Source organism: Polistes canadensis, unplaced genomic scaffold, assembly GCF_001313835.1.
Source record: "Polistes canadensis isolate GaletaPanama2010 unplaced genomic scaffold, ASM131383v1 scaffold_101, whole genome shotgun sequence".
NCBI classification, from domain to species: domain Eukaryota; kingdom Metazoa; phylum Arthropoda; class Insecta; order Hymenoptera; family Vespidae; genus Polistes; species Polistes canadensis.
The window spans coordinates 369,548-397,498 of record NW_014569648.1 but is presented as its reverse complement, the minus strand read 5'-3'; the positions used below and the strand labels follow the sequence as shown (position 1 = coordinate 397,498).

Here is a 27,951-nt window from a genome sequence, read left to right as displayed (position 1 = left end):
AAAATTAACCATTGAGGTTAAAAGGAAAAAGAAAAAATAATAGAAAAAAAGATTTGATTGGTTGAGTCCGTTGATTCCGAGAGCGACGCAATCCGCTAGAGGGTGATAGTGGCGCACTCGTGTCAGTACTCGATGGCGGCCGAGACGGGCCCACGAGCCAAGCCGTCTATGGCTTAGACGTCGTCGTCGTCGCCGTCGTCGCCGCTGTTGTGGCTGTCGTCGCCGTCGTCGTCGCCGTTGCCGTCGTCGTCGTCGTCGTCATCGCCGCTATTGTGACTGTCGTCGTTGTCTTCGCTGTCATCGTCATAGTCATCGTATTTGTCGCTGTCTTCGGAGTAACAGTAATCGTCATTGGAATATTTTCAAATTAATCGTTACAAAATCATCGCTGATAAAAAAGAAATTCTTTATAAAAACGAAAATTTTCGTATACAATAATACGTCTATTGAATCACCGTCCTGTCGGTGAAGCGCATTCACCGTCGTCGTCTCGAGATCACAGTTGTATTATCTACAACTTCACCTATACCCCACTGCTTGAAAATTTCATCGCCGTCGTTGCGTGTCGTCGTCGTCGTCGTCATCGTGTCGTTGCGTTGGATGGTGGTGGTGTAGTGGTAGTATAGTGGTATATATGTTTCTTACGAATCCATTTGGTGCGGAGTCGACGGTATTGTGCGGTTGTGCGGTTGCTTGTTCGTGCGTTTCATCGTGCATGCGTTCGTTTGTGCGTTTATTCGTTTCTGCATAAATAAATTCATTTTCGTTCCTTCATTCGTGCGTCTCGTGTATGGTTTGTGTATCGTCCTTTTGTCGTTGGCGTGGTGAAGAAGTTTATACCGGATCGTTGCTGCTCCGAAAGTAAAAAAATTAAAAAGGAAGAAAAAAGAAGAAGAAGAAAGAGGCCGCTGAGAAAGAGAAAGTGTAATAGTAAAACGCGATGTGCAAGCTTAACCGTTCGAATCTTAGCTCGAACTCGAGTTGACCCTTCGAAGGATGGACTTCCATCTCCACCACCTTCTTTTCCTCGTCCTCCAGCTTGATCGAAGGAACGCATCGCCGTCGTGGCATTGGTAAACACGACCTCTACCGTTTACGAAAACAGTAAGTCACATGTACGATCTTATATTTCACTTACATTTGCTTGTATATTTGTTTATTTTTCTTTTTTTTTTTTTAGTTCATTTTACTATTCGTAAGACAAACTATTCTCGCGCGCCTTTTCTCATCTTCCTAGAAATAAAGAGAGAGACAGAGATAGAGAGAAAAATAGAAAAGAAGAAAGAAAGAAAGATAGGTACATATACAGAGGAAGACGTTTTTGCATTTCAGTTGAACTATATCAGTCTATCTACAAATACTATAACAGTTATCTATAATACATCAAATTTGTTTTCATAATTACTCGTGTCTAACGATCTTTTAGAAGAAATTCTTGTTTGCAAGAAATTGAGATAGGGGTGATAATTGTGATATTTTTTTACTCTCTCCAACTACGCTACTTCATCGTCTTGTGATCTTTTTCTCTCTCTCTCTCTCTCTCTCTCTCTCATTATGTTTATGCGTCTGGCTTTGTCCATCATGCTTTTACCCCACTCTCCTCCACTATGTCACTTCTGTTGGTGTTTTCTCTCTCTCTCTTCCTTTCGTTCTTTCTTTCTTTCTTTCTTTCTTTCTTTCCTTCCTTCCTTCCGTCCTTCTTTCTCTCTCTTATCTGGCCCTCTTTCTTTTCCTCACTCTTTCCTACTGGTGCTGCTTCTGCAGTTTGCATTTTGCCCAGAGGGTATAAGAATAAGGGGAAGGAGCACAAAGTAATACTTTAGACAAGAAGGGGATGAAGCCAGTTTGTAAAGGAAACATGGGTCAACTATACATTCTATATAGAAAAAAACATATTGTCATGTATTCGCTATGATGTTCAGATTGATAGGAACTCTATTAATACTTTATGAAAATAACATAGCTTTTTTTTTATTATTAAGCCAGTGTGTGTTTATAAGGAAAAGATGAATCATTTAAATGCTCTGCTTAGAAAAGAAAACATATTATCATGTGTTCGCTATGATGTTGGAATTAATAGAAGTTTTGTCAATGTTTTATGAATCTATTTAAGGATATAACAAGGCTTTTTTGAATTATTAAGTTAATAAGATTATGTTATGAAAAAATATTTTTGCTTCTTACCATGTACAATCTTGGACTTCAACGTGTAAATAAAAAACTGACTTACAATTAGATTAGAAATGTAAATTTATACCTAATTTAATGTTCATTTTCATTTATTAAAGTCTATTTAGTTAGATGTATTATTTATCAAATAATAGATTTAATAAGCTTACGCAGTATATGTTAGATACTATTTTTAAACCATTGATCAAATTAATTATTGACCAATGTGTGGTTAAATAAGCTTCTTTAATATTCTACTTGCATCTTTATTTAGTTAATTTGTTTATGTATTGATGAAATAAATTTTTAATGCGTATAGGAATGCTTTATAAGCAAAACTTAGGTTTTTGGATAGGTACTTTGCAAAGCTAACGAAGAGTGTATTACAAGTTTTTAGGAATATATATTTCCAGATTTAATTATAAATTTAGTCACATATTACTAAAAATCTAATATTTTTGTTTGAATACTTTATAATAAGGAATTTTGTATATAGAAAGAGAAACTTTTGATCAAATCAATTGTACTAATCGTTAAAAAGCATGGTGCGTACGTTGGTTGCGGTTTTGCCGGTATTCATCTGAAAAGAATTTCCAATAAAACCGAAATATAAACGAATACATAGCATTGAGTGTTTCATTTGTGAGAGAGAAAGAGAGAAAAGAGGTGTAGTGGCTGGCGACGGTGATAGGAACGGATGGATGATTGTAAAACGATGGAGACCTCGAATGCAGCGGTAGTTTTATTTAAAGCAACGATGATTGTTTCGTTAGAAGTACGAGCCTTCTCGTCGTCGTTGTCGTCGTCGTTCCTCGCTTCTGGTTTCTCTTTCGTGAAGTCAGCAGCAGCCAGCAACGAGCGACATGCTGCATTTACCGCGCCACTTTGTCATGTAGTAGGAGAGACGACTTGCCGTTTCTAAGAACACAGTCTGACTTTAGATAATTTAAAAGAAGATTATTTTAGGTTCACCAGCTACCAAATTGGTATCCTAACACTATTCAAAATCAAATGGTAAGGTTCAATTGAATCATCGATCACGTTACTTTACTTTATTTCATTTAACTTAATATCTTAAAGGGAGTATTCTGTTTTTATAAGAAGTCAAAAATGGGATCTTTTATCTTATATAAGAATAGTAAATCAATTTGGCTTTTAGGGTCTTTTGGGTTATTTGTATTGTTAATATTTCAAGATAACATTGTAAAATTCTGAAGGAAAAAAGAAACCAAACGAAAAACAAACTGCTATTCGCTTCTACGACGGCTCAAAGTTCACATCATTTTTATTCCAACCGTTCGTTATGTCGTGAAAAATAACGTAGATTATTTTTGAAAAATGAATTTTTTCTGTTCGAATTATCATGAAATTGTGAACTCCCGAGCGTATTTCGTTAAACGAAAGTAATTGAGCAGAAAAAAGATACGGTCGTCACCCTTTACTACTTGTAATTATCCACCCCTCTCTGTTTGTGTATAGGAGCGAAGTGTAAGTTACCTTGCTAGTACTTTTATCCTCCCCCCTTTAGTATTACTTTTTTGTTCAATGAGATTAAAACGATTTCTGATATTTTCGCGCAATTTTTTTATTAAATATACAATCGGATAAAAAGAGGTTTAATCATGTTTATAATAAAAAAAAAAATGTGGTGCCCTAAAAAATTTGCCCTTTTATATTAATTTTGTTCTATTTAATTATTACGAATATAAAATAAATATCTTTGTTAGTTTTAAAAGAAACAGCTTGTGACAGTTTTTTTTTCTAACCATTCTGTAGATCCAAATAGAGAATCAATTTTATCCATTATGAAAATCTTTCTCATTCGTTCTTCGTTATTATCTTGAAAATATTCGAAGCAAAAGTTTTACGATAGAAATATTTAGTTATGCTATTACTTAGATACTTTTACGTTTGTTTGCCTATATTTTAATCAAAAGGAAACCGGTTTTATCGTACAATGCAATATGTATTTAAGAATGTTGTGCATTTCTGAGATATAGTTGGTATAGTAATACGGGCTCATCGACATCTGGGAATAGTAACGCCGGGGCGGAAAGCTTCAAAGAGTCCTTTGAAGTTTCAGTTGATGTTCCTGAGCCGATTCCTCTTCGTTACCCGTCTTTTTTGTCACACGCTCGTTTACCCGCGCACTTACTGATACGTTGACTATCGCCATGATCTCTCTCGATACTTTACCGGTTTCAAATCTTCAAAGTATTCCCTCCTTTCTTTTCTTTAGAAATCGATCGACCTTTGGGAGCAACGCTTAAATATTTCTTCGGAATCAAATATTTCTCATAATCTTTACATATCATGCGTTCTAAATTATCAAAGCTGCATCTATTCGAAATAGAAAATTATTATTATTATTATTATTTTTCATTATATCTTGTTAAAAAATTTTGGAACTTCTTGAAAAACAATTTTTTTATTTATTTAATTTGATTTATTTTGATTTTTATTTAATTTTTTAGTGCTTCAGAGAGAGAGAGAGAGTAATACACATACAAAAATATTAGTAAAATTTATTTATTTTTTTTTTCTATTCTTTTCTATCGAGGAAGATCAAACGTTTTGTTTTAAACAATTATTGTTCGTCGCGCATTATAGAAATTTTGCAAAATTCTGAAAAAGTAACACTCTCAATAACCGCTTTATAATTTATAAACACTATTACAAATAAAAATGTAGAGAGAGTCCACAGAGAAGAACTTATGCCGTATATTTTTCTATATACTGACCTACTAATTGTATAAAATGCTCGACTACTCCCATTGATTATAAGTATCAATGAACGCCCAATGACTATTAAAATCTAAACTATATGTTTATACTACTTTGTAATTATCGTTTTTAACTTTTCTCTTTTCTATTGAGAAATAGAAAAGGATTTAATAGAAAAAAGATAGAAAATAAAAAACACAAAATAAATTTAATAATGTCTCAAAAATAAACATGATATTTATGCTAAATTCTGTGCATATATAAACAAATATAGCGATTTCTAAGAATTTCTTTAAACAATTAAATTTTTTTGCATGATATAAGGATTTTCTATAGTCTCTACTATGGGGTCATTGTATTATAAATATTATATTCTAACATTTAGTTAAACGCTCGTGCATTTTTTATTATATGATAATACATTGTTTAATCCTCGTACACACATACACATGCATGCGAGCGCATGTAAACTCATTGATTCTTTGAGTATGTATAGCGTATCATCACAATAATAGATTCATTAGAACGTATAATCATCCCTCCTATAATATGGTTAATTCGTTCCTGGGTATATCGAAATCGTATTAAAATAAGCAAAACAGTATTATATAAACATTTATGAAATCGTCAGTCATAACATCGGCTGTGTATATATTTATATCCTCAGAATCCGTGTACATTTAATATTAATTATTTTTACAAGCTTATTAAATATTATTTAATTTTTCTAATCATATAATAATTTACTTCTAACTTTTATTTCCATTTATTAATATATTATTTCTTGTGATTCTGCCATTATTATAAATAAATTTATTAGTTTTGTAAATGAATTTCAAAAGAAGTTAAAACTATGCTCTAGTCAGTTTTCAAAAAAGTGTAAATTATTTTGTTGTTGTTAATTAATTTTTACAAACTTATTCAATTAAATGTCTTTGTCTTATTACAATCTTGTTTAATTTATATTTAAATTTATTAGAAAATTATTTTAGATTTTTTTATTATCGTAGTTAATACTTTTGTATAAACAAATATAAGATAAAATAAATCACTTACTGTATCAGTAGAATACTTCTTATTCTCAAGATTCCAATCTTACATCTTAACTAAAGAGACATTTTAATGCTATTCCACGGAACAACTAAATTTTCACAAAATCTCTACCGCTGTCACCAATTTGTTACGAGACGGTTCGCTTGTCATCGTAGGTTTAAATAAAGATTTGGAAAATATTTGGGAGACCTGGATTCAAATAAGTTTATTCTAGTTTAACATACAAAACGTATGTTGTTCGTTGTAAAGATACTAACTAACTGATTTCCGAATTTCTTTTGCTCTCTTTATACGATTTCTGACCGCACGTATAGTTCAATCAGAAAGTAGAAAGAAAAATTCTAAAAATAAACATTTTCGATAAATTAATCAAAAATAAAGAAAATGAAATGAAATTAATACATATATGCATGCATACAATTGGTACACATTTTCATTTCCTAAATATTAGGTACAAATTATGAAATAATGAATGTAATTTGAATTGTTGCCACATGTAATATATAATTAAGATTTTGAAACTGAGATTAAGAAAATAATATTAAAAAATTATATTAGTATGAATATAAATATGAGTAACAGGACTGTAGAGAATACGTATAACACAAACATAAATACAATATGTGTTAATATATTACCAATACCAATGCATGCTTCTTTCTTATGAGAAGTTCTAAAGAAACGTCATTTCTCGCGAATATTACAATTTTCTTAATGGCATGTCAGATTTATAAAATTGAATTTGTTTTTATATTATAAGTATATAAGTTTTATTTTTACAATGTAATTATTACGCATATACATTAAAAGTGTGAGGAGGAGGAGGGGAATGATTCTTGCAAAATTATTGACATTACAGAGTGCTTAATTCCGTAAAACAAAATGGCACTGGTAACATTATCAATCTATTGTACAATATAATAATTACCTATCAAACTAGAGAAAAAGGTATTATTGCTATTGTTATCGTTAACAAATGACATATTATAATAAGATGCTCAATTTCCATTCCAAAAAAATTGCACTAGTAATTTGTGAAGCCATTTTATTTAACAATATATACAATTGTTACATATCCACCGAAAGGGTGAGAGAAGAAGGCGTAGTTGATCTCAACGAGGAAAAGTAAACTAAACGAAAGATAAGAAGAAGAAGAAAAAGAAAAGAAACGAAAAGAAAAAAAAAACAGTATAAAAAAGAAACAGGAAAAAAAAATGAAGAAAAAGAAGATGTATTAAATCGGCGGCGTATATCGGTTGTGTGTTGGGTATATGCCGGGTTGGTTGGCTGCGCGCCGTGCCGCTTTCTTCTTCCACATGCAAACGTCGAATATACATGCGTGCGTTCGTGCGCGCGCGTAATATCGCGTGCGGCGGCAAGATCAAAGGAACATTTCCTCCTTCCTCTCTTCGGGCTAACCCTCCTTCGTGCTTTCTCGAGACCGGCTCTCTCCCTCCCTTTATCCCACCCCGTCTCTATACGCACACCGGCTGTCTCTATTGAGTACGTGTAAACGCACCATTAAGTCTTCGTTTCTTTACGCGCACTTATTGTTCTTTCGTAATCTTTGCTCTCCCCACCCGAAAGCACCTCTACGTTCTGTCCACCTCTGACCCTTCCCTTAAGCTCAGCGTGTTTGTACTGAAATCTAGGATATAATACTACTATTATTATCCTTCTCTCAACCCCTCTCCAAAACGTAGTCTCGAGTGCTTTTTCTCAAGGTTCCTACCGACGACCACCTTGAGAAACGAGAATTCATTCTATTTCGGTATCATGACGTAACAGTGAATATGGAGAGAGAGAGAGAGAGAGAGAGAGGGAGAGAGAGAGCCCTCTTACTTACTCTATCATTTTTTCGACTTTCCTTCATTTATTCTTCGATTTAACGAATTTTATCTAACCATTCGTTTATGAATTAGCGTTAGCGTTTATTTGGATATATGTATATAGGTATATATGTCTCTAAGGAATGATCTTCGAAGTTAAAGAAACTTTTTCAACAAGTTTCTCTTGAAAAGATTAAAAAAGCACACTCAAAAGTGCAAAGGTATATTTAATGAGATTTGCTTGAGAATATTCGGAAAAATCAAAGCTATAGGAAACGCTGGGATACGAGGAAGAAGGATTAAAGTTTGTCATGAAGAGATACAAGGATGGAACGGATCATCAGTAAAAGCGGCACGTCCACAAAATCTCGGGTTTCGAGACCATGGACCCACTCTTTAGAATCCGCTGCCCTTATACCTGAACCCTATATCACCTTTTTGTCCTACCTTGTCGACAGAAGAGAAGAAAGCGCGGCGAGAGGGTGTCACAAGATAGGGAGAACCGCGTAGAGACGAAGACGACAGACCAGGAAGAAGAAAGGTTGTTAGAAAAAGATGGAAGGAGAAAGAGGAAGCGAGTGAGAAGGAAGAAACGGTCTCTCTGTGGTACAGGGAGGGTATGGGGGCATAAGGGGCTGACGGTGCCTCTCCCTCCTCGGCCTTACGGTCACCATAGTTTCAGTCTTGCCGTGTTCTTCGTGTTGTGTAGGGTGCCGAGTTCCTCTCTCACTTTATTTCTATTACGGTTTACTACATCGAACACACACACACACACACGTGTATGTACATTTATATATTATATTTAATATATTGCCAATGAGTAATAAATAATAATTCAAGAAATCTTTTCGAAGAATTTTTTTTTGTGATCAAGAACAATTGTTAAGATCCGTCAAGTTTAATATTTTTGGATTTCCCGAATTTTGAAGTTTTATGTAACTGTGATGGTATTAGTAAGGGGAAAAAGCACAGTAAGAAAAAGTTCAAAGATACCGTCGTCCTTTTAGTCACCATAGTTTCGGTCTTACTGTGTCCTTCGTGCTCTGCAGGATATCGTGTTTCTCTCTCTGACGCTTTCTTTCTATTACGATTCGCTACACTAAAGTTGCACTCACTGTGAATAGTTCGTTTTGTTTAGTTAGCATCCGGTTTTACTTTTGTTGTTTCCAATTTAATGGTAATAAATTATTATCTGTGAAATCTTTTCGAAAGATATCTTGTTCTGATCAAAAACAATCGTCGGCACCGTTGGTATATAATACATTTGGATTCTTTGGATTTTGAAATTTAACAATACTGGCGGTATTGATCAAAAGCATATAGCAAGGAAACGTTAAAAGTTAGAAAATACAATAGAGGAGACGTAAGATACTCAAGTATTTCTACAAAGAGTGTGGTAGTCCTGCGCGAGAACGATCCAACGGAGACCAGTATCGTCGAGGACGGTCGACCGTGTATACATCGTTGATGTGTGGAGACTTCAATGCCTGTAGTTGGAAAATGCTCCTGATATACCACCAACGAACGCGTACCGCCAACGATGTTGCGGTGCCGGTGACTGAAACGTTTCTGTAAAACCGGTAGCAGCCCTATTGCTTTCGTTCTTCTTTACGCTTGTGTGACATACCTCTATCTATTATTTTTCTCGTCTATTTTATCGGAACTCAATAATAAAACCAATACCTATTGTGTGTGCTCATTGAAATTTGGGATTATTTAAGTGAAACATTAATTGCATCTCACGTAAGTGCCTCACGATTTTGTGTACGTTTTCGAAGTTGTTCTTTGATTTTCTAATAAATATTAATACAATTTTCTCGGTAAGCAATACGAAAAATGGGGTACAAGTAACTTTTTTTTTTTAATTTATAATATATATTGTAATTCGACACAGTGTATAGTTTGTAGTTATGCAGTTATCTTCAATTTTTTCAACTTATTGTTAAGCAAAAATGCATGACGAATCTCGGCCATCAAATGTACCCGAGGAATTAAATATGTATTTCAAAATGTTATTTTAAAATAAACGATGTTCGCAGCAAAATGGGGGGGAAAGATAACGTGAAAATAAAACTTTCATAACTAGCATAAATATTTCTTGGTACACACCAAGTTCTACATTTCCACGCTCTTAAATTGCATACAGTAATTGAAGTTGCTTACTATAGTCCGTACTCTAAACATGAAAGTAGAGAATTTTCGTGCACTTTTGGTAGATGTGCGGTGGTAAGCAGTACCAAATACTTGAAGGTAAATGAGGAGAGAGAGAGAAAGAAAGAGAGGGATTAAGAAGTCTGCTTTGAAAAGAAAGGTCCGGGGTCTGTCGATAGTGGCGAAAAGAGTCTGAAAGGATTAAATCGATCGTAAGCCGCACGTGAGTCTTTCGTTTCATAAACGCTAGAAGGTTATGTTCTTAAAGAAGTTTCAGTATTTTATTCCCTAATTTAAACATTGAATTATAACTTGAATTCTTGTTTACATTGCGTTCTCATATCTTTCAATATCGATTTTAATTAATAAATAAATAAAAAATATATATATAATATTTTTAATAAACATACTTTAATATTTTTATTATTATTATATAGTCATTCATACTTAGCTGTGCTTTAGAATATTACAAACACAACAATTTGTTTAAAATATATTTTAATTCGACATGTATAATTTGGATTAGTAAATATAATTATTATTTTATTATTTTTTTTATTATCTGAATAAGAAGGATCGTGATTTGATGGTTGGAAAAATTCTTAGAACGTCAGTTAAGGATAATAGATTAATCTTATTATTCTTTTTACTAAGATTATCGTCTATCTTTTCCTCTTCCCTTTTATCTATTTTGTGTTTTTTCTTTTCTTGAAGATAGCTGGACCGGTCGCATTCAAGTGTACTCTCTCTATCCTTTTCGCTTTTGTATTCACTGACATTTCGACAGGCGAAGAAAATCTTACCTACATGTACAGCGTGTCCTTCTTGGAAATATAACGTTCCATAGAATACAGACGAGCCTTATGTAATTCGTTTCAATTCTTTTACTAAACATATCTTTATCATCGAACGTGCTTGCTTTCCGAGTATCTGTAATCAGTGTTATTTGAAAAAAATCTTCAATGGAGTTCATATAAACTACTACATATTCTCTATCGTTGTTCATTCATACTTCCAATAGGACAATAGCTATTCTCTAATCCGCTCTTTCAAACGAGTCACCGTATATGTGACAAACGAATATCGCCGACATTTCTTTTCATGTGGGAAGCTACGAACTTTATTCTGTAGGAACACCATACACAACACACACCACAAATATATATTATTTCGTTCAAAAAATTGTCTATGATCAAGTTAATTAAAATTTATATCATTAGCAATTGTGTTTATATCTCTTACTACAAATAGAACATTACAAATCTCTATTGAAATTATTAAAGCAATTATTAAAAAAATAATATATCAACGTTATATACAAGACAACTATTTAAGCGTTTTTATTATTATTATTATTATTTTAAAAAAATCAATCGAGATCTTAATTATTTTAACAATACAAACCTCTAGAACCATAACAAAATATATGCATATACATCATATGTGATAAATATAAATAATATAAATAAGTAAAAAATATTGTAAATATAATCGGAGAAATTGTGAAGGAATAACGTTGTATACATGTTACCATGAAAGACCGAAATTGGAGACTGTCAAGATTCACATGGTCGCTCGTTAACGCATATCAAATATATCGGTGAAAGACCGAATATTTGGGTTTATTCTTATCATTAATATTTCGGACATATACCAAGCGACCACGTGAATCTTGACATTCTCCGATTTCGGTCTTTCAGATAAATTCATAAAAGGAGCGTACATTTGAAACACCCGATATGTCGAGCAGCGAAAGAAGGGGCCTGACTTTCGAGCAGCATGGCTTGGCTGAGCGAAGCGTTCCGAAAACCTGTAATTACGGACCCGACGTACATCAAGCGATGCCGCCAGCCAGCAGCCGCCCGGGCAACCTACGTCTTCCCCGACCCTCTTTTTATCCGTTTCTTTTTTCCTTCTCTCTCTCTTTCTCTCTTTCTCTCGACGCTTCAGAGACTCGAGTTTGAAGAAAGAGAAAAAGAGAGAGAGGGAGAGAGAGAAGCAGGTAAGAAGAGAAAGAGAAGCAGAGGGGGGAACATAGCGAGCAAGAGAGAGAGAGAATGTGAGTGAGTTAGTGAGAGAAAGAAAGAGAGAGAGACCTGCTTCCCTTCCAGCGTAGCTCGACGCGATTCAGCTCGGTGAACGTAAGGACTATCCTCGTAAACATTGCGGTGTGCTTTTTTTTATACTTTTTTCTTTGCTTTCACACACACACACACACACACATATATACAAATACACGCATATAGGCGAACACGTAGGAACATATATACACACGCGCGCACAGAGAGAGAAATAATTGTAATTCCTAAATAACGCACTCATTCAAAATATGTTTTCTCCTTTCTTTGTCTTTACTTTACCGTACCTTAGAGGTTGAATTTGATTTGCAAAAAGTTGAATTTGGTGTGTAAAATCTATGTATCAGTCCCTATTATCACTTTCCCTTCCTTCCCCATTGGGAATAAAATCAAATTTTACTTCCTATAATTCCTTTTGGAATAATTTCTTTTTTAATTACTATTTATAAACTTATATGTATATTCCGAGTCATTTTGAGAAATTGTTATATCAATCAGCTATTTGTAATTATTTTATTGAATTATTTTTCTTGTTGGTTTCGATTCGCGATTGGGTTCGATTGCATTGGACAAAAAAATAAATGATTTCATTGCGAACAACAGTCTTATGGTGATAATGCCATGAAGCTGGTAGTTCGAAGATCATGCGATACCACCGGCCAATTGGTTCTTGTTTTTTCTTTTTCTTCTTTTTCTGTTTCGTACAAAACTAAAGCATTCAAAGTGTAGCGTTGTTGTTTTATTTTTATTTTTATTTTTATCGTCACATCTCCTTTCCATTTCCCTATCGACTATCATCTGCGCTCCCGATGTGCTTCCACTATTCTCGGTGAAATAAAAAGAAAATATATGTGCTGGTCATTATTATAAAGGTCTAAGTCACAGAATTATACAAATTTATTTTATGATTTACTTTATAAAATAAATCATAAAATATTCATTTTTCTAATTCTTGACTTACAATTGATTCACTGTTATAATTACCGACACGTATATGTTTAAAATTTACTACATATACACACAAGAAAATGTGCAAGAAAAGTTATATGCGCAAAAAGAACATTTTTAAATTTGACCGCATTATATTCGCACCTCGCGCGTTATCAAGGTTGCATTGCAGGTTCTGGTATCCATTCGTCGTTCTTGGTCCTTCAAATCGTTCATGCGTTCATTTTAATATCGTTCTCTTTAGTATAGTGAAAACCGAGAAATGTTTCCAGATGAACGGCATTGATACTTTTCATAGATTCAACTTCCTTATACGCTTCAAAAAATCTCAATATCAGTAAAACCTTACTCGTATTATATGCCTCAACTATTTCTTTTTCGAGAGAGATTAGAAAAATCGGCAAGAAAAAAAGAAGAGAAATGTTGGAATGAAGGAGTAAGAGAAAGATAGTAGGCGGTGGGGAATGCAATGTCAAACAAAACTAATCCACAAAGATTGAAAAAAATTGAAAATCAAATTGAATCAGATAAATTGATATTTATAAGTCAAATATAAAATAAGATCTTATTTAAAGATTTACATACTACATGGATTAAAATCATTAATATAATCATTGAATCATTAATAAGTATTATTTAAAATATATCTTATATTGTGTATAACGAATATATACAGGTTTTGGATTCTAAATTAAACTTATTGCAAATCAAATTTTTGGTAAAAAAAAAAACAACTCAAAAAATTGTCCAAGTAAATTACCAGTTGGATTTTAGATTGTAAGAAAATTAAACAATTCTATAAAAAAAATTGTATTTTTCGAAAATTATGAACTTCATTTGAAAACGGATGAATTTGAAGTGCAAAACCAGTATTGTATATGTATTGTCGATAATTACTAGTAGTTAAAGATTGGAACATGTAATGATTCTTATCTGCGGGCGAAGGAAAAGTTATCTAGTGGATCGACTTTATCAACGAGTTTTCTACGCCTGAGCGTATTCGCCCGCGTATAATTATATCTTATGGTGCCGCCGGTAAAATAATTACACCGACAGACATCATTAAGCAAAATTAAAAGTGAGGGTGATGCATGTGGGGAAGTGGTTAAGCTGTAAATTGAAATCATTATTTTCACGCTTTAAAGGCCATTTAAACTTGAAAACTTTGTATGTCTAACGATATTCAGTTAAACCATCATCATATATACATAATACTCACATGTACAAATATATATACATATATATATATTTTCGCGACATCTATCGATCAAAATTTGTATGCTTTAGTTAATTTGATATATCCGAAGAAAGTAGTATATAAGTGTATACATTCTTTTTTTTTAAATTAATCATTTTGCAGATCATATTCATCTTTTTGCATTTCAAATTAATCCTTTTGCAAATAACATTTACCTTTTTGCAAAACAAATTCGCTGTACAAACAATTAACAAAAGATGAAAGAATAAATTTGATTGGCACAAAAATCAATAAGATTTGCAAAAGGGTTAATTTGAAGTGGAAAACCTGTATGAAGATGGAGAAGAGTTACAATTTATATCATTAAGTATTTTTAATTTCTAAACCAAGTATTATCAACGAATTATTCGAGAAAAAGTAATATGTTTATATTATTATAATTTGTTACTTATAAAATTAAAAATATAATAATGATAATAGACGTTTTACAAATTTTACAGTATATATATATATATTATACAGTATTATATATACAAATTATACAGTATATATGTATATTAATTCGAAATAAGTAATAACTAATTTAGAAAAGCTTCATTTCATATACTTTTTTTATTTATCATAGTAATTTTTAACAGATAAACATATTACTGAATCAGAAACATAGGGTGAAATGTTCAAAGTGAAATCACTTAATATTATAATATGATTAATGTATTATTAAATAAAGCCCAATTTATGATTTATTAACACCATGTCGTTCACTGGTACCACATTGGTGTCACAACCAATGTATTCGATGAAAGTTGGACATCAAAGTGTCAAATCATGATTGATCATAATGAACTAAATGCTCTAGGTATATTAGTATTTTACACGATAAGAATGAAAGTTTCTTGAGTAAAGATGCGTTAATACTTCTCGTAGTTAAAATGTGAGATACCAATCTCTTTTTACATGCGGGTTTGAAAAATGTATTACCATTCTTATATAAGATGCTTATGAGAATAGAAATGTACGCTCTTATATGTACTTCATATATCTATCTATATAGTTTGAGCAATTCTTAGCGTACTTCAGCCCGTTTCAATTATTACCTTTGAGTATAGATTTCTAGTCTGCGCAGCTCGCAATCTGTCAGGATTTTATATACTCCCTACCTATTCCAACCCCCTTCTATTGACGTAGCCCTCAGTCCTGGCCAGGACGCTACCGTAGCTCAGTTTACTGCGAGCAGTGTTATCGATGGTATCGTATGGTTGGAAAGATAGAAGAATCATTTATATTAGACGACAATAATTCATAATAGCATCTTATACTGAACTCATAACGGATCCTATTAAGCTTGTGTATATTTCAAGCCTACCTACAGAGGGTAGCCGTCAAAATGGGTATGTAAGCTTTTCACCATCCCTTGAGTCAGGTAAAAGTGCGGTGGAGTGAGATGATTCATTATGACAGCTTTTCATTTCATACTTTCTCTTTCATAGAACTTGAGTTTACATTTTTCCATTCATCGTGGTTCGCTGCTTTAAATGATAGAGAAACTAAAAAAACATAAGTAAATATAGCGCTCTGAAATTGTACATAGATATTCATTATTTATCACATGTTACTACTACCGTTACCATATATACTAGTTATATGATAAACATAACTCTTGCTAATGTTATTATGCTTATCGTAGTTATATACAATGACTACAATCAATAATTTATCAAGATATTTAAAAAATAATATGAGTACGTTATCTTTTCTATAATTTCATTGTATAAGGTGCGCAAAGTTTACAAGATGAGATTTAGTCTATATTAAACCTAAAAAATGATCTATAAGAAATCAAATTTCTATGGTTCTTCTTAACAAAAGGCTACCTTTTAAGGTCTTTTGTTCCCTTAGGTCTAGCTCGATACCATTATAACTTAAGTATTAGTTTTCCAGCCTATCGGATTCTTATTCCATAAGTATTCCAAACAGTTCTTCGATATATCATGATACTTCCTAGGTAGGTCCAGATAATTCAATGGATTACATTATAATTTTTGTCGATCAATACTACACAAAGATGGTGCGCAGTCCAATAGAGGGGTATACAGAGTGGTGGTTCTCGATGCGCAGACTGCTGGAAGGTAGACTATGGGCATATATACAGAGCCTTACTTCCATACTTCTTTAGAACAGAAAATCTTGGTGGGATATAGAATTCGTATATGACTCACCACAGAGCTCCATCGATCCACTAACCACGGCCCAGGCTCGGGTTCTTTGTTCGAAAGTATTGGGACCTTGTTCGACATTGATGTTATGAGTTTTATGATTCTAATACGAGCACGGTTGCGCTTGGTTCTATTTCTATTTCGCAGAACTGAAGTTATATGCATTTGTCTCTTTTACTTAATTTTTGATTAATAGTCATTATTATTACATTTTCATTACTACAAATGACATAGTTATCATTTATATATGATGCACTATTGTTTGCATAACACCAAAAATAGCTTATACATATAATATAATGCTTTCTAAATAAAAACATGTAAACTTTCTCTATGTCATTACAATAGAATAATTTTGCTTATATTGTTTACCATAACCGAATACAGAAGTTAGATTTAAAAATACTTTCTATAATTTTGTTTTTTATTTTATTTGTATTTTTATTTTTATATTTATCATATTTTACTTAGTTTGCATATTCAATTCCACATTGTACAATAACTTGGAATAATATGAACTATTGCAGATTTCACATTAATACACTAATAATTGCTATATAATTCTTTTCTCAATTTATTTGTTTTTATATTCATCATTTTTTATTGCATATTAAACTCTGTTGTTCAATATATTACAGATTTCATATTAATACTAGCTATCTATAATTATTCCCTTTTTTTATTTTGTTTGTATTTTTATGTTATATATATATTACATATTATTTACAGATTTTATATTAATATTATTTTATTTTTGTAGATTTGGAATAATCATGTCCACTAAGAGACGTCGTGGGCCACAATTAAGTTTAGATAATAAAATAATACGTGATGGCTACAACAGATAGGATGAGTGGATCTCGGCAAAACGAATCACGTTGCTTCAATGAGAACTCTCCAAGGCCACCAGTGCCTGGTAAGAATTGAATAAAGAAAAATTTGTAAATTTTACTTATATTGAGTATGGATTTGATGTAGTACATATACTAATAGAAATGACAACATTAAATGAATTTATTAATATAGGAGAGGAAACAGGAGGTCATGTAAGTAGGTTCCGTCCACAGAGTCCAGCTCTGACCCCTAGACGTTCTTCTTTAGCAACACCAACAGCATTGGGTTCTTGCGATGCTTCTGCACCATTGGGTTTTGAGCCAGAAGGTTGTTGTAGAACCACCACTATGGAGTGTGATTCGTCTCCTCCTTGTTTACGGTGGGCCAAAAACCTGCATTCCTTACTGCAGGATTCAGTTGGTTTGGAACTGTTTAGAAAGTACCTGGATCAAGAAGGCAAACCACATGCGAATCCGCTTAATTTTTGGTTTGCCTGTGAAGGCCTCAAAGAACAAAGCGATCCAGATAGAATACATCATCTGGTTAAGCTTATTTACAGAAAATTTTTTCTCAAGTCTCAGCTAGCCATACCAGAAGATGTAAGAAAAGAGGCTAATCGTCGTGTAAAAGAAGGAAGAGTAGATGAGAAGGTTTTTGATGCTGTACAAATACAAGTGGAACGTCTCATCAATGAGACTACGTACCCAAACTTCCTTCGGTCAGAAATGTATCTCCAATATGTACAGAATTCCCAAAATCCAGACTCTGGTGGATGTCCAAGCTCTGGTTCTAGTCGAGAAATGTCTGTTTCCTGTGGACCAAGCTTACTACCTACTGTACACGAGGATAGCGAGTTTGTTACCTCTGTGCACAGCTCGCATTCAGCGAGTGAGACACCTGGAGAATTGAGAAGTGAGCTGAGGCTAACCAAAAATGTATTGATAGCTACTCAACAGACTAGAGCAATGGATGTACGGCCTAAGCCAGAAGCATGTGCTGGGTAAATAAATTATTATATCTTATTACAAGAGTATTGGCTTTTATTTGATAGCTTCGATGGTTCTTATGACATCATCAAATACATTTGTGTGAATGCTTGAATTTTATTAATATATATATTTAAGCTTGTGTGAATATTTTTGCCGAAAAATAAAAATTGATTTAATATTAAATATAACATATGTATAATATAGAGTATTTTTGTTGTAATCATAGATAATATGTTAATTAGATTCACACGAAAATAAATTTTGTACAAAGACCCTATAGCTTATATTGAATGTAAAGCACGCTCATATTTTAATGTCGTTTTACTTATCAATCAGTTATTATTTAACATTATCAGTTATGATAAAGTTATTCTAGTTTTATTTTATTTGTTTATTTTTATTTATATATTTTCTGTTTCTTTTTTCGTTTGTTTGCTGTTTTTGCGTGACGTTAAAGCATTTACTTGCAACATGGAGCTAGTCCGTATCATATGCACGTATCCAGACTGCACACACAATATTCTTCCTACAATCCAGTGTCCAGACAAGATTCAGAACTCCAAAGCTTAAGCAGCGATGCACGAACTGAATCAGACAATATATCCATCACTGACTCATCTGTGTAAGTTTGTTATTTTATTTTGCACGGAAAGAAAAACAGGAAAACGTAATAATTTCTTTTTTTTTTCACGTTTGTGTACACGCGGAGTAGACGATGTAACAATATAATAATTATAAAATATCTTAAATTTATTATTATGTTCTCAGCGATGGAATGTCAATGGGCAGCAGACAACGTAGTAAAAAACAATATTCGAGACAATCTAGAGGAGTAAAGGAATTAGCCAATTTAAATCGCGATCCAATCGCACATCATGCAATCATACCTCGAACACAACGGGTACCGCGAGATCTCATGCAACCTTCAAATCCAGAAGAGTTTGCACAGGTTCTTATAAAAAAATTGGAAGATGTTAGACGAGATAGAGAAACGCAAGAAAAACTTGATCGTCATTTACAAGAAAGCGAATTACATAGTGTAGATAATTCCATGGAAGCCTTGCCTGGTAATAGTGCTCCTAAAGACCTTGCCGATGCTCTAGGAGAAAAATCATTAACCGATGAAGATAGTGATCAGGCGATTTTAGATCAGCACGTATCAAGAGTTTGGTCGGATTTAACACCTTCCAGATCTCCTGGTCATTTATCACCTAGAACACATTCGCCCGAAAGAAGGCGTCCCATGCATAGTTACCCAAGATCGTACAAACAAAGGAAAGAAAAAGACGTGTTTTCTACTTTCTCAGCGGACAGCGGGAATATTCACGACTTTCCAGAAGGTAGTGAGCTTGTTCATGAATTTGGTTACTTTCCTAAATCAAAATCCGTGCCATCCGATTATGCAGATTCCCTCCATAAACAGGATTTTTATCTTCAAGGTGTGTTATTATCTTAATTACATTGTTTCTTATCCAAAAGTACTAACGATTTTTTTGTTTATAAATTATAAGAAATTTTATATCTATTTGCTTGTTCTATAAATTTCTTTCTTACTTCATTCCGCTACATCAGAAAGTATTTCAACATGTTGCAGCTCATGATCAAAGATTTAGAAGATTAGATATGACAAGAAGATCCTCGACAAAAAAATCAATGACAGAATTAACGGACAGCGGTGTGAGCGTTGTAAGCGATGCTCCACCATTGAACGTGTGCAAAGATATTCGTCTATTATCTTGGTTGAAAGAATCAGATACTAAGAAAGCTGATACTAAGCATAGCCGGCATGGTAAAAAATACGGATCTCGAAGTGGTTCCCTGGAACGAACAAGTAGGGAAAGTTGGGGTGTACCTGCACAACCATTTGTTGCTGATCCTGGAATGCCTCCTTTACCACAACCACATACGGTACAGTATTAAAAATTGTGTTGACGTAATACGATATTATTTCTAAATAATTAAACTGAAGCTTTTAATTGATTTTAAGATTCAATTTTTTTACAATTGCAATAAAAGTTATGAAAAATTTCTTTAATACAAATGGTTGACATTAAGAGTAATTTTAAAATAAAATTTTCAAACTAGTCAGTTTAACTGGTTCAGTAGTTTTGGTGTTAAAGAAGTTGAAATTTTTTATGTATGCATGCATATAAAATATATGTTCGTCTTTGTCTATGAACAGGCAACTCAGTTGGAAGAGGCACGAAGAAGGTTAGCAGAAGAAGAAAAGGTACGTGGTTGTTGTAAACAACGGCATGCAAGTACATCAAAACAAGCACATGATCCCATTGTACAGAGTCAGTGTTGCAATCAATCGAATCAATCTACGTTAAAAAAGACTAAACAAGATGCTGGAGATTTCACCACCGTTGTGTTCAGTTTCTGTGATGAGCAATTCCCTTATCGAACCAAAATTCCTGGTCGTAACGTCACGTTAAAACAATTTAAGGAATACCTTCCGAAAAAGGGCAGTTATCGGTATGTATATTATAATTAATTAACTCATATCAAATTTGTAAGAAAGACAAAAAAATTTTACTACACAGGATGAGGCATTTAAGTACAGATTTAAATACTCCATCCTGTATAGATATTATTATAAAATTAAAATACATATTTCACGTATATATTCATACAACAATAAAAATTATAATAATAATAATAATAAAATATATTATACATATAATATATTGTGGAGAGGGAAAGGTAGTACATATAAATAAAATAGAATTATTTTTCATTTTTATGTTATGTTATTTTTCAGATATTTCTTTAAAACCGAGTGCGAAGACTTAGACGTAAAAGTTATACAAGAAGAAATAACAGATGATTCTGAGATTCTGCCATTATGGGAAGGCAAAGTGATGGCACAAGTTAAGACGCTTGAGTGATAGACTGATAAAGCATATGTTGAGCAAAAATTGTCTTAACCCATCGGCTTACCTAATCGTCAAATTGACGGGGTCACCTTCGTGTGCCTTGAATTTAACCTAGTCGTAGATTTGAGGAATTTATTTGCGACGATATGGAAGGAGACCGTATATATATATATTATATATATATATAAATCCGCAAGTCTAATTATTATTATAAGCTACTATCACTATTTTTGCATTTAAGAATTTTCTTTATTTGCTTTATAATTTAGGAATATTGTATCTTATATTTAAAAAAAGAAAAAAATCATCTCAATTTATGTATTGTAGAAAAAGCAAAAAAAAGAAAGAAAGATAAACTGGCTTCCTATCATCATCTTGTCGTTTTGTAATAGCCATTGTATTTTTGGCTAAAAACACTGTCAATGATATCTTTTCTTCTTATTGTTTTCATTTTATGATTCCATTTTAATCCAAACACCATATGTATATGGTTTGGATAAAAGAAAAGAAAGACGCACCGTTCCCAAAATATATCTATTCCTACTTCCAACGGCCTACAAAATTGTGTTCACATAATTGTCATTGATAAAAAGTATAAGTTTTAGATGACAGAATTAGAAAAATAATTCGTTTTTCATTCTACTCTATTATTAATAGCGTCATCATCTGAATCTCCAATTTTTTCACTTTTATAGTACAGTAGACTCCTGTATAACGCGGTTAATACATTACGTATTATATGTAATATAAATAACATGCTTCGATGACTATCGTCGTGTTCAATTTGTTTTGTACATTTTACTTATTGGGGCAATCAAACTTTGTTAAAAATAGATTATATAGCAAATTGAAAAAACTGGATGATAGCTTGATCGATTTTATTTTAATTATTTAACAATAGTAACTAAAAATTATTTACTGAAAAATTAATTTATTTTTTTCTTATATAGCACGTTATATAAGAATTGCGTTACACGGGAGTTTATTGTTGTAATCAATTGTATTTACCTAAGAAGAAAGATATAATTACACGAACTAGTGTCTTCCATTATAATATTATTAACGATACTCTTTAATAACAATATTTTTACTGCAAATTTAAAAAACAAAAAACAAAACAAAGTAGAAACTTCCTAATTCGCACGGCCTGTTATATACTTAATAATTTTACTAAAACAAGACAAAGAAAATATTTTTTATTCTGTCTATGATATTCATCGTATATATGATGCATTATCACATTTACAAAAATGGAATTGTTTCCTTTTTTTTTTTCTTTTTTTTGTAATTAATTTCAATGAATTAAGAAAAATGCTATTGTAATGTTACTTCGATGTAAACATTTGCTGTACTTTTATTCGAACATTTTGTTTGATTCGAATCCCTAAGAATCCTCGTTGATCTTCCTATTAATAATAATAATTTAATAATTATTATAAAAGTATTTTCTATTATTTGTATGTGAAAAATGAACATGGAGCTCGTTTATATTATTATTATTATTATTATATAGGCATTCTTATATTCTTTTCTTCTTCTTCTATATATCATGTATTTTATTTATTATTATCGTCATGATTTCGTGAGGTACCTTATATATATAAGTACTAAGTAAAATAATAAATTAATAATTCTAATTATAATTTTTTTTTTTTAATGAAATCAAATTTTTAAGAGTGATGGTAGCTAACAATGTTTTTATTAAGTTAATATATATGTGTATGTATTTATATTCAGTTAATTTCAATGACTGGGCACAAGAGAACAACGGGGATGATTTTGTTGCGTTAACGATTGGATAAGCCGATGGATTAATCGTAGTACAATAACTATGGTAGTCATAAGTTAAGTGCCTTAATATATGTCATTAATCATGCTGTAATTTCAGAGGTTGGAATATAAAATTGTCTTAAAGGGGAAACAGTAGTGCCTAATGTTTTCAAGTTGGATAGCTCATAAATGATACAATGTCTTATAATTTTTTATTTCTAACTTTGTTTCGAATGTATTCAGTTCTCATTTTTTTTAAATTAAAAAGAAAAGAAAAAAAGAAAGAGAATTACAAAAAACAAGCCTGGAAAATATATTTACAATTTATCTTTAACATTTTATGTTTTCTAACATTAATCAAAAATCGATCATCATCTGATGTCTCTGTTTTATTACTCGTTAAATGTATGTTATTTGATTATTTATATATGCAGTAAGAGATTTAAATATTTATATAGTAAGAATATAAAAATATATTCTTACTACACAAATACTTGATACCTCAGTGTATACATATATAATTTTTAATTTTATCTCAATATATTCTATTACTCAAATGAATTACATTAAACAAAAATATTTTTTGTTGATATATTGTCTCATTGAGGGGTGTAATAAAGTTAAGAATGAAAAATTGTGAAAAGAATCACATGTACGAAGAAAATCATCGCATTTTGTCGAGTTAGTAAGAAAGTTCTATCGCTAGTTAGCGCTTCTATCGAGAAAGATTGAGAGGGCATTTTGAAATCAAATTTTCACAGGCATCACTCTAATATGCGTTTCTTTAACGAATTATTTATAAAAGAAAAAGAAAGAAGGACAGATGAAAAGAAAGAGGAAAAAACAAGAAATCCATCTATCGTGATTGCGAAAGACATGTATTTACATATCCGAATTGATGAGAGCATTATTTGTATATGCAAAATCATAATAGGAAACATCATATTACAAAATACTTTTGTATCCTGCATTTTACTGTCCATTAATTAAAAGTAAAAAAAAAGAAGAAAAAGAAAAGTAACAAGGAACAAAATTAATTTTCGTAATTTATAAAAAAGAAATTTCCTTGACCGCTCTTTATAACCACCAGAAAAAATTTTTCTCTTTAATTCGTAAAATGGACGTACGATCATTCCTCGATACTTATTATAATTATTAATGTTTACTGCAATTAAAATTCGCATGATAATTATACATATATATCATTCTGCGACCCATTTAAACGATCAACCGGCCAAAATGTCCGGCCGACCAATAAATAAATATAATAATAATGTTTATAGAATTATCACCGCAGATATTTAAAAAGAAAGGAAGAAAAAGGAGAAAAAATATCCTTGCAAAAAATGATGTTAATTGTGTAATTAAATAATAACCGATTTTACAACCGAAAGATCTGTATTTTGAAAGACGTAACATCGATTGTTATATTAATGTATAATCAATCAAATGCAAGTGGCCATTATGAATTTTATAAAAATGTTCTTTGAACATCTGTACGCGTGCTTTAGGGATATCAAAAGTTAAATCAATTTTTAGTAATCCGATGAACAAAATTATAATAATATAAAAAAAGCTAATATTAAAAAAAATACTTGGTAATAACGTATTAATGAAATAATTGATTGCTTTCCGGTATCCTTAACTGCCCTATCATAATTAAGAATTTTATAATTCGTCAATCGAATATGTCCAGTTTTTACCTGAACTTAGTAATCCAATTTGGAAAAGTAAATTAATACACGTTGCAAATCTAATTTTTCAAATCAATCTTACATATCATGACAGTGGCTGTATATACTTGGAGTATTTAATACTACAATAGTTACGTTTTCGATTTCAATACCATGCAACAAGAAAAAGATAGGAAATAAATTATAATTTATGCAAATAATAGATAATCTAATTTGTTTTTTTTATTCAACATACCGTCATATCATTCCAATTCTAACAAAAAAACAAAATGAAAAACCAAAAAAAGACACAAAAACAAACAATAACAGGATAAAACAATTAAGTAGAAAAAAAACTATTTCTCCAAATATTTTCAAATTAATAAAATTTATGTTATCACTATTAATTCATTTTTGGATTACAATTAATAGTACATTTTTTCTAATTACATTTTATAAAGTCAAGTACGAAATTTATGCTGTCAAAAATTTGAATATTCAAATTTTTAAATACAATTCAATGGTAAAAAAAAAATCGTATACATATATGCATTTAGTCTGCGAATATTTATGCACAATAATTATTGTAATTAAATCACTACAATATAATACTTTATCTTGGGCGAATACGATTCAAGTATTTTTTTACTCTTAACGAGAGACTACAATGGCGCCACTCTAGAAACTATATGTTCATATGATGGGTATTCGTCCTTTTAGATCCTACCTTTAAAGTTACTAAACAAGCAAACGATGTGTACGTAGCGGAGACCACGAATCGTTAAAGGTTAATTTTGTTCAGTAATCACATGGTTAAAATCGTAATTATTGAATGTAAAGTGAAATACTAAACAAAAAAGTAAGTAGATATACTGTTTTAAACATTAAATCTCTACATTATTATAAGAATTCATAAAAATGTATTATAACAAAAATATTTCTTACATACATAGAAATGATCGACTAGTGTTTGCAGCATTCAATACAGCATATTTCATAAATTCGTTATAATTATTTTTAATCTATCTCGAAATATCTGTTGATATTGCAATTTTGTTGTAACACAGGTATCGAAATCATGCGGAAAGTATCGTGTTTTCGATATTAAATTGATTTATTTTCAATGTTGAGCAACATACATAATCTTATTATACTATTTGTTTTAATATGTCTCATTAAAGGATTAATTTTATCTGATCTGTTTAAATGTATACGTTCGCTTGTATTTTTGCCTCCTGAAGTTTCCAAACTTGARGATTACATGAAATATTTTCATTTCAGAATGCCATTAGCTCGTGATCTTTTACACCCAAGTCCCATCGAGGAAAAAATGAAGCACAAGTTAAAGAGACTCGTGCAGAAACCTAATAGTTATTTTATGGATGTTAAGTGTCCTGGATGCTATGCTATAAAAACWATTTTTTCACATGCCCAAAAACCTGTGGAGTGTGATGGATGTCGTACWATTTTATGCACACCGACTGGTGGGAAAGCACGATTAACAGAAGGTTGCTCCTTTAGAAGGAAGGTTCAATGTTAATGTTATGTGACATGAATATTATTCTTTACATTCGATAAATAAATACGATTATACTGTAATGAGTATATATATTTTTTTCACAATGTATGCTGCGTGCAAATATGTGTCTTTTTATTCATACATCCATCTATTTCATAGTATTTGACTCGCATTCATGGACTGTAGAACACTTTTGTAATATGCAAATAATTACTTAATATATAGACTATATAAAATATTATGTATTAATATGATCGTTACTTTTCTTTTTTTAAATTTTATTTTTAATTTATGTCAAGATAATCTTAATAATAATTGTTGTAGCTTATTTAACAATTAAACGTTAATTTACATCATAATCGAATATTATATATGCATTACATGTWCCATGTCATTTTCATAAATTGCTTAACAAATATTCGGTAACATTTTAACTATAATTTCTTGCAATTTTAATCTTAACGCGATTACTTAAATCTTTAAGAATGTAGTATTGAATAATTTTAAAATATAGAGGATACAAAGTCTAACCTTACAAGACTCAATTTAAACTTAAAATCATTTTACCTTATAGCAACTAATATTTCAAACGTTACTAAAAATCTTGTGTTTTGATATGTCTGTAGTTTTTTGTTGGATTCACATCAGAAATAAAAAATTAAAGTGAGCATTTTCGTCATATTTTGCATTTTTATTATCGTAAGAGTATTAGTATAAGCCAGAAACAAGTTATGTACTATTTACAGAGAAGTTGTATTAAGTAAACGACAACCTCCAAATTGCTTGTCGAAGTTTCGTTCTAATAATTTTGATTTGAAAGATGCACTACGTTTATGTCGTCCATTTCAAGAAGATGACGGCAAAATAAAGAAAATGGTGGATGCCAATTGTTGTACAACAACGTGGGAAACAGCTGAGAAGTTGAAGTTTTTCAAATATAGTATTCACGGTCGCTTAAAACTTCTTGCATTTTAAATAAATATACAAATAATTATATGAGATATTAAAATTCTTACCTTTTAAGAGTCTGTCACATGAAGAACAAAATTACGATCAAAGAAAAAATAATTATTAAACTTTATAACTATTAAACTATTTATAATTTATAATAAAATTAAATCAATTTTTAGTAATACAATGAAAAAAATTATAATATAAAAAAAGCCAATATTAAAAAAAGAAGTACTTGGTAATAACGTATTAATAAAATAATTTATTGCTTTTCGGTATCCTTAAGTGCTCTCTATCGTAATTAATGATTTTTTAATTTGTCAAACAAAAAACATGTCCAATTTTTATCTAGACTTAGCAATCCAATTTGGAAAAATAAATTAATACACTATATTTTATTTTTAACGAATGACTATAGGGACGCCACTCTAGAAACTGTATGTTCATAGGTCAGCTATTCGTTCTTTTAGACCTTAACTTTGTTCTGGGAACACGTGGTTGAGATTGTAATTATTGAATGTAAAGTGAAATACTAAACAAAAAAGTAAGTAGATATACTGTTTTAAACATTAAACCTTTACATTATTATAAGAATTCATAAAAGTGTATTATAACAAAAATATTTCTTACATACGTAGAAATGATCGACCAGTGTTTGAGGCATTCAATACAGCATATTTCATAAATTCGTTATAATTATTTTTAAGCTATCTCGAAATATCTGTTGATATTGCAATTTTGTTGTAACACAGGTATCGAAATCATGCGAAAAGTATCGTGTTTTCGATATTAAATTGATTTATTTTCAATGTTGATCAATATTGAGCAACATACATAATCTTATTATGCTATTTGTTTTAATATGTGTCTCATTGAAGGATTAATTTTATCTGATCTGTTTAAATGTATACGTTCGCTTGTATTTTTGCCTCCTGAAGTTTCCAAACTTGAAGATTACATGAAATATTTT

General features: G+C 31.2%; 3 protein-coding genes across 10 annotated transcripts in view; 2 read left to right on the top strand and 1 right to left on the bottom strand.

Annotated features, from left to right (window-relative positions):
• Positions 1 to 121: 121 nt before the first annotated feature.
• LOC106787463 (axin) lies at positions 122 to 22,294 on the top strand. 3 transcript variants are annotated; one of them, XM_014749830.1, is made up of 8 exons: positions 122 to 1,104; positions 17,127 to 17,282; positions 17,393 to 18,200; positions 18,647 to 18,811; positions 18,958 to 19,628; positions 19,784 to 20,097; positions 20,372 to 20,667; positions 20,954 to 22,294. In XM_014749830.1, exons 2-8 carry the CDS (start codon positions 17,198 to 17,200, stop codon positions 21,078 to 21,080), a joined length of 2,466 nt encoding a protein of 821 aa, XP_014605316.1. In that variant the 5' UTR covers positions 122 to 1,104; positions 17,127 to 17,197; the 3' UTR covers positions 21,081 to 22,294. The 3 variants fall into 3 exon arrangements, with proteins under 3 accessions (XP_014605316.1, XP_014605318.1, XP_014605317.1); XM_014749831.1 differs by lacking the exon at positions 122 to 1,104 and adding an exon at positions 15,337 to 15,541; XM_014749832.1 differs by lacking the exon at positions 18,647 to 18,811 and having other exon boundaries at positions 123 to 1,104; positions 20,954 to 22,293.
• A 3,498-nt stretch (positions 22,295 to 25,792) lies between these two features.
• On the top strand, positions 25,793 to 26,110 carry LOC106787450 (40S ribosomal protein S27). The gene has a single exon (XM_014749800.1). It carries the CDS (start codon positions 25,794 to 25,796, stop codon positions 26,049 to 26,051), a length of 258 nt encoding a protein of 85 aa, XP_014605286.1. The 5' UTR covers position 25,793; the 3' UTR covers positions 26,052 to 26,110.
• Positions 26,111 to 26,318: 208 nt separating this feature from the next.
• Positions 26,319 to 27,951, bottom strand: part of LOC106787447 (AP-1 complex subunit beta-1) — a 9,059-nt gene continuing 7,426 nt past the window's right edge. For 5 of the 6 annotated variants that reach the window (XR_001381788.1, XR_001381787.1, XR_001381790.1 and 2 more), the window contains one exon: positions 26,319 to 26,420. The gene's annotated coding sequence lies outside the window, so the exon portion shown is untranslated. Of the gene's footprint in view, positions 26,488 to 27,951 lie in introns of all 6 variants that reach the window. The other variant, XM_014749795.1, reaches the window with a different exon arrangement.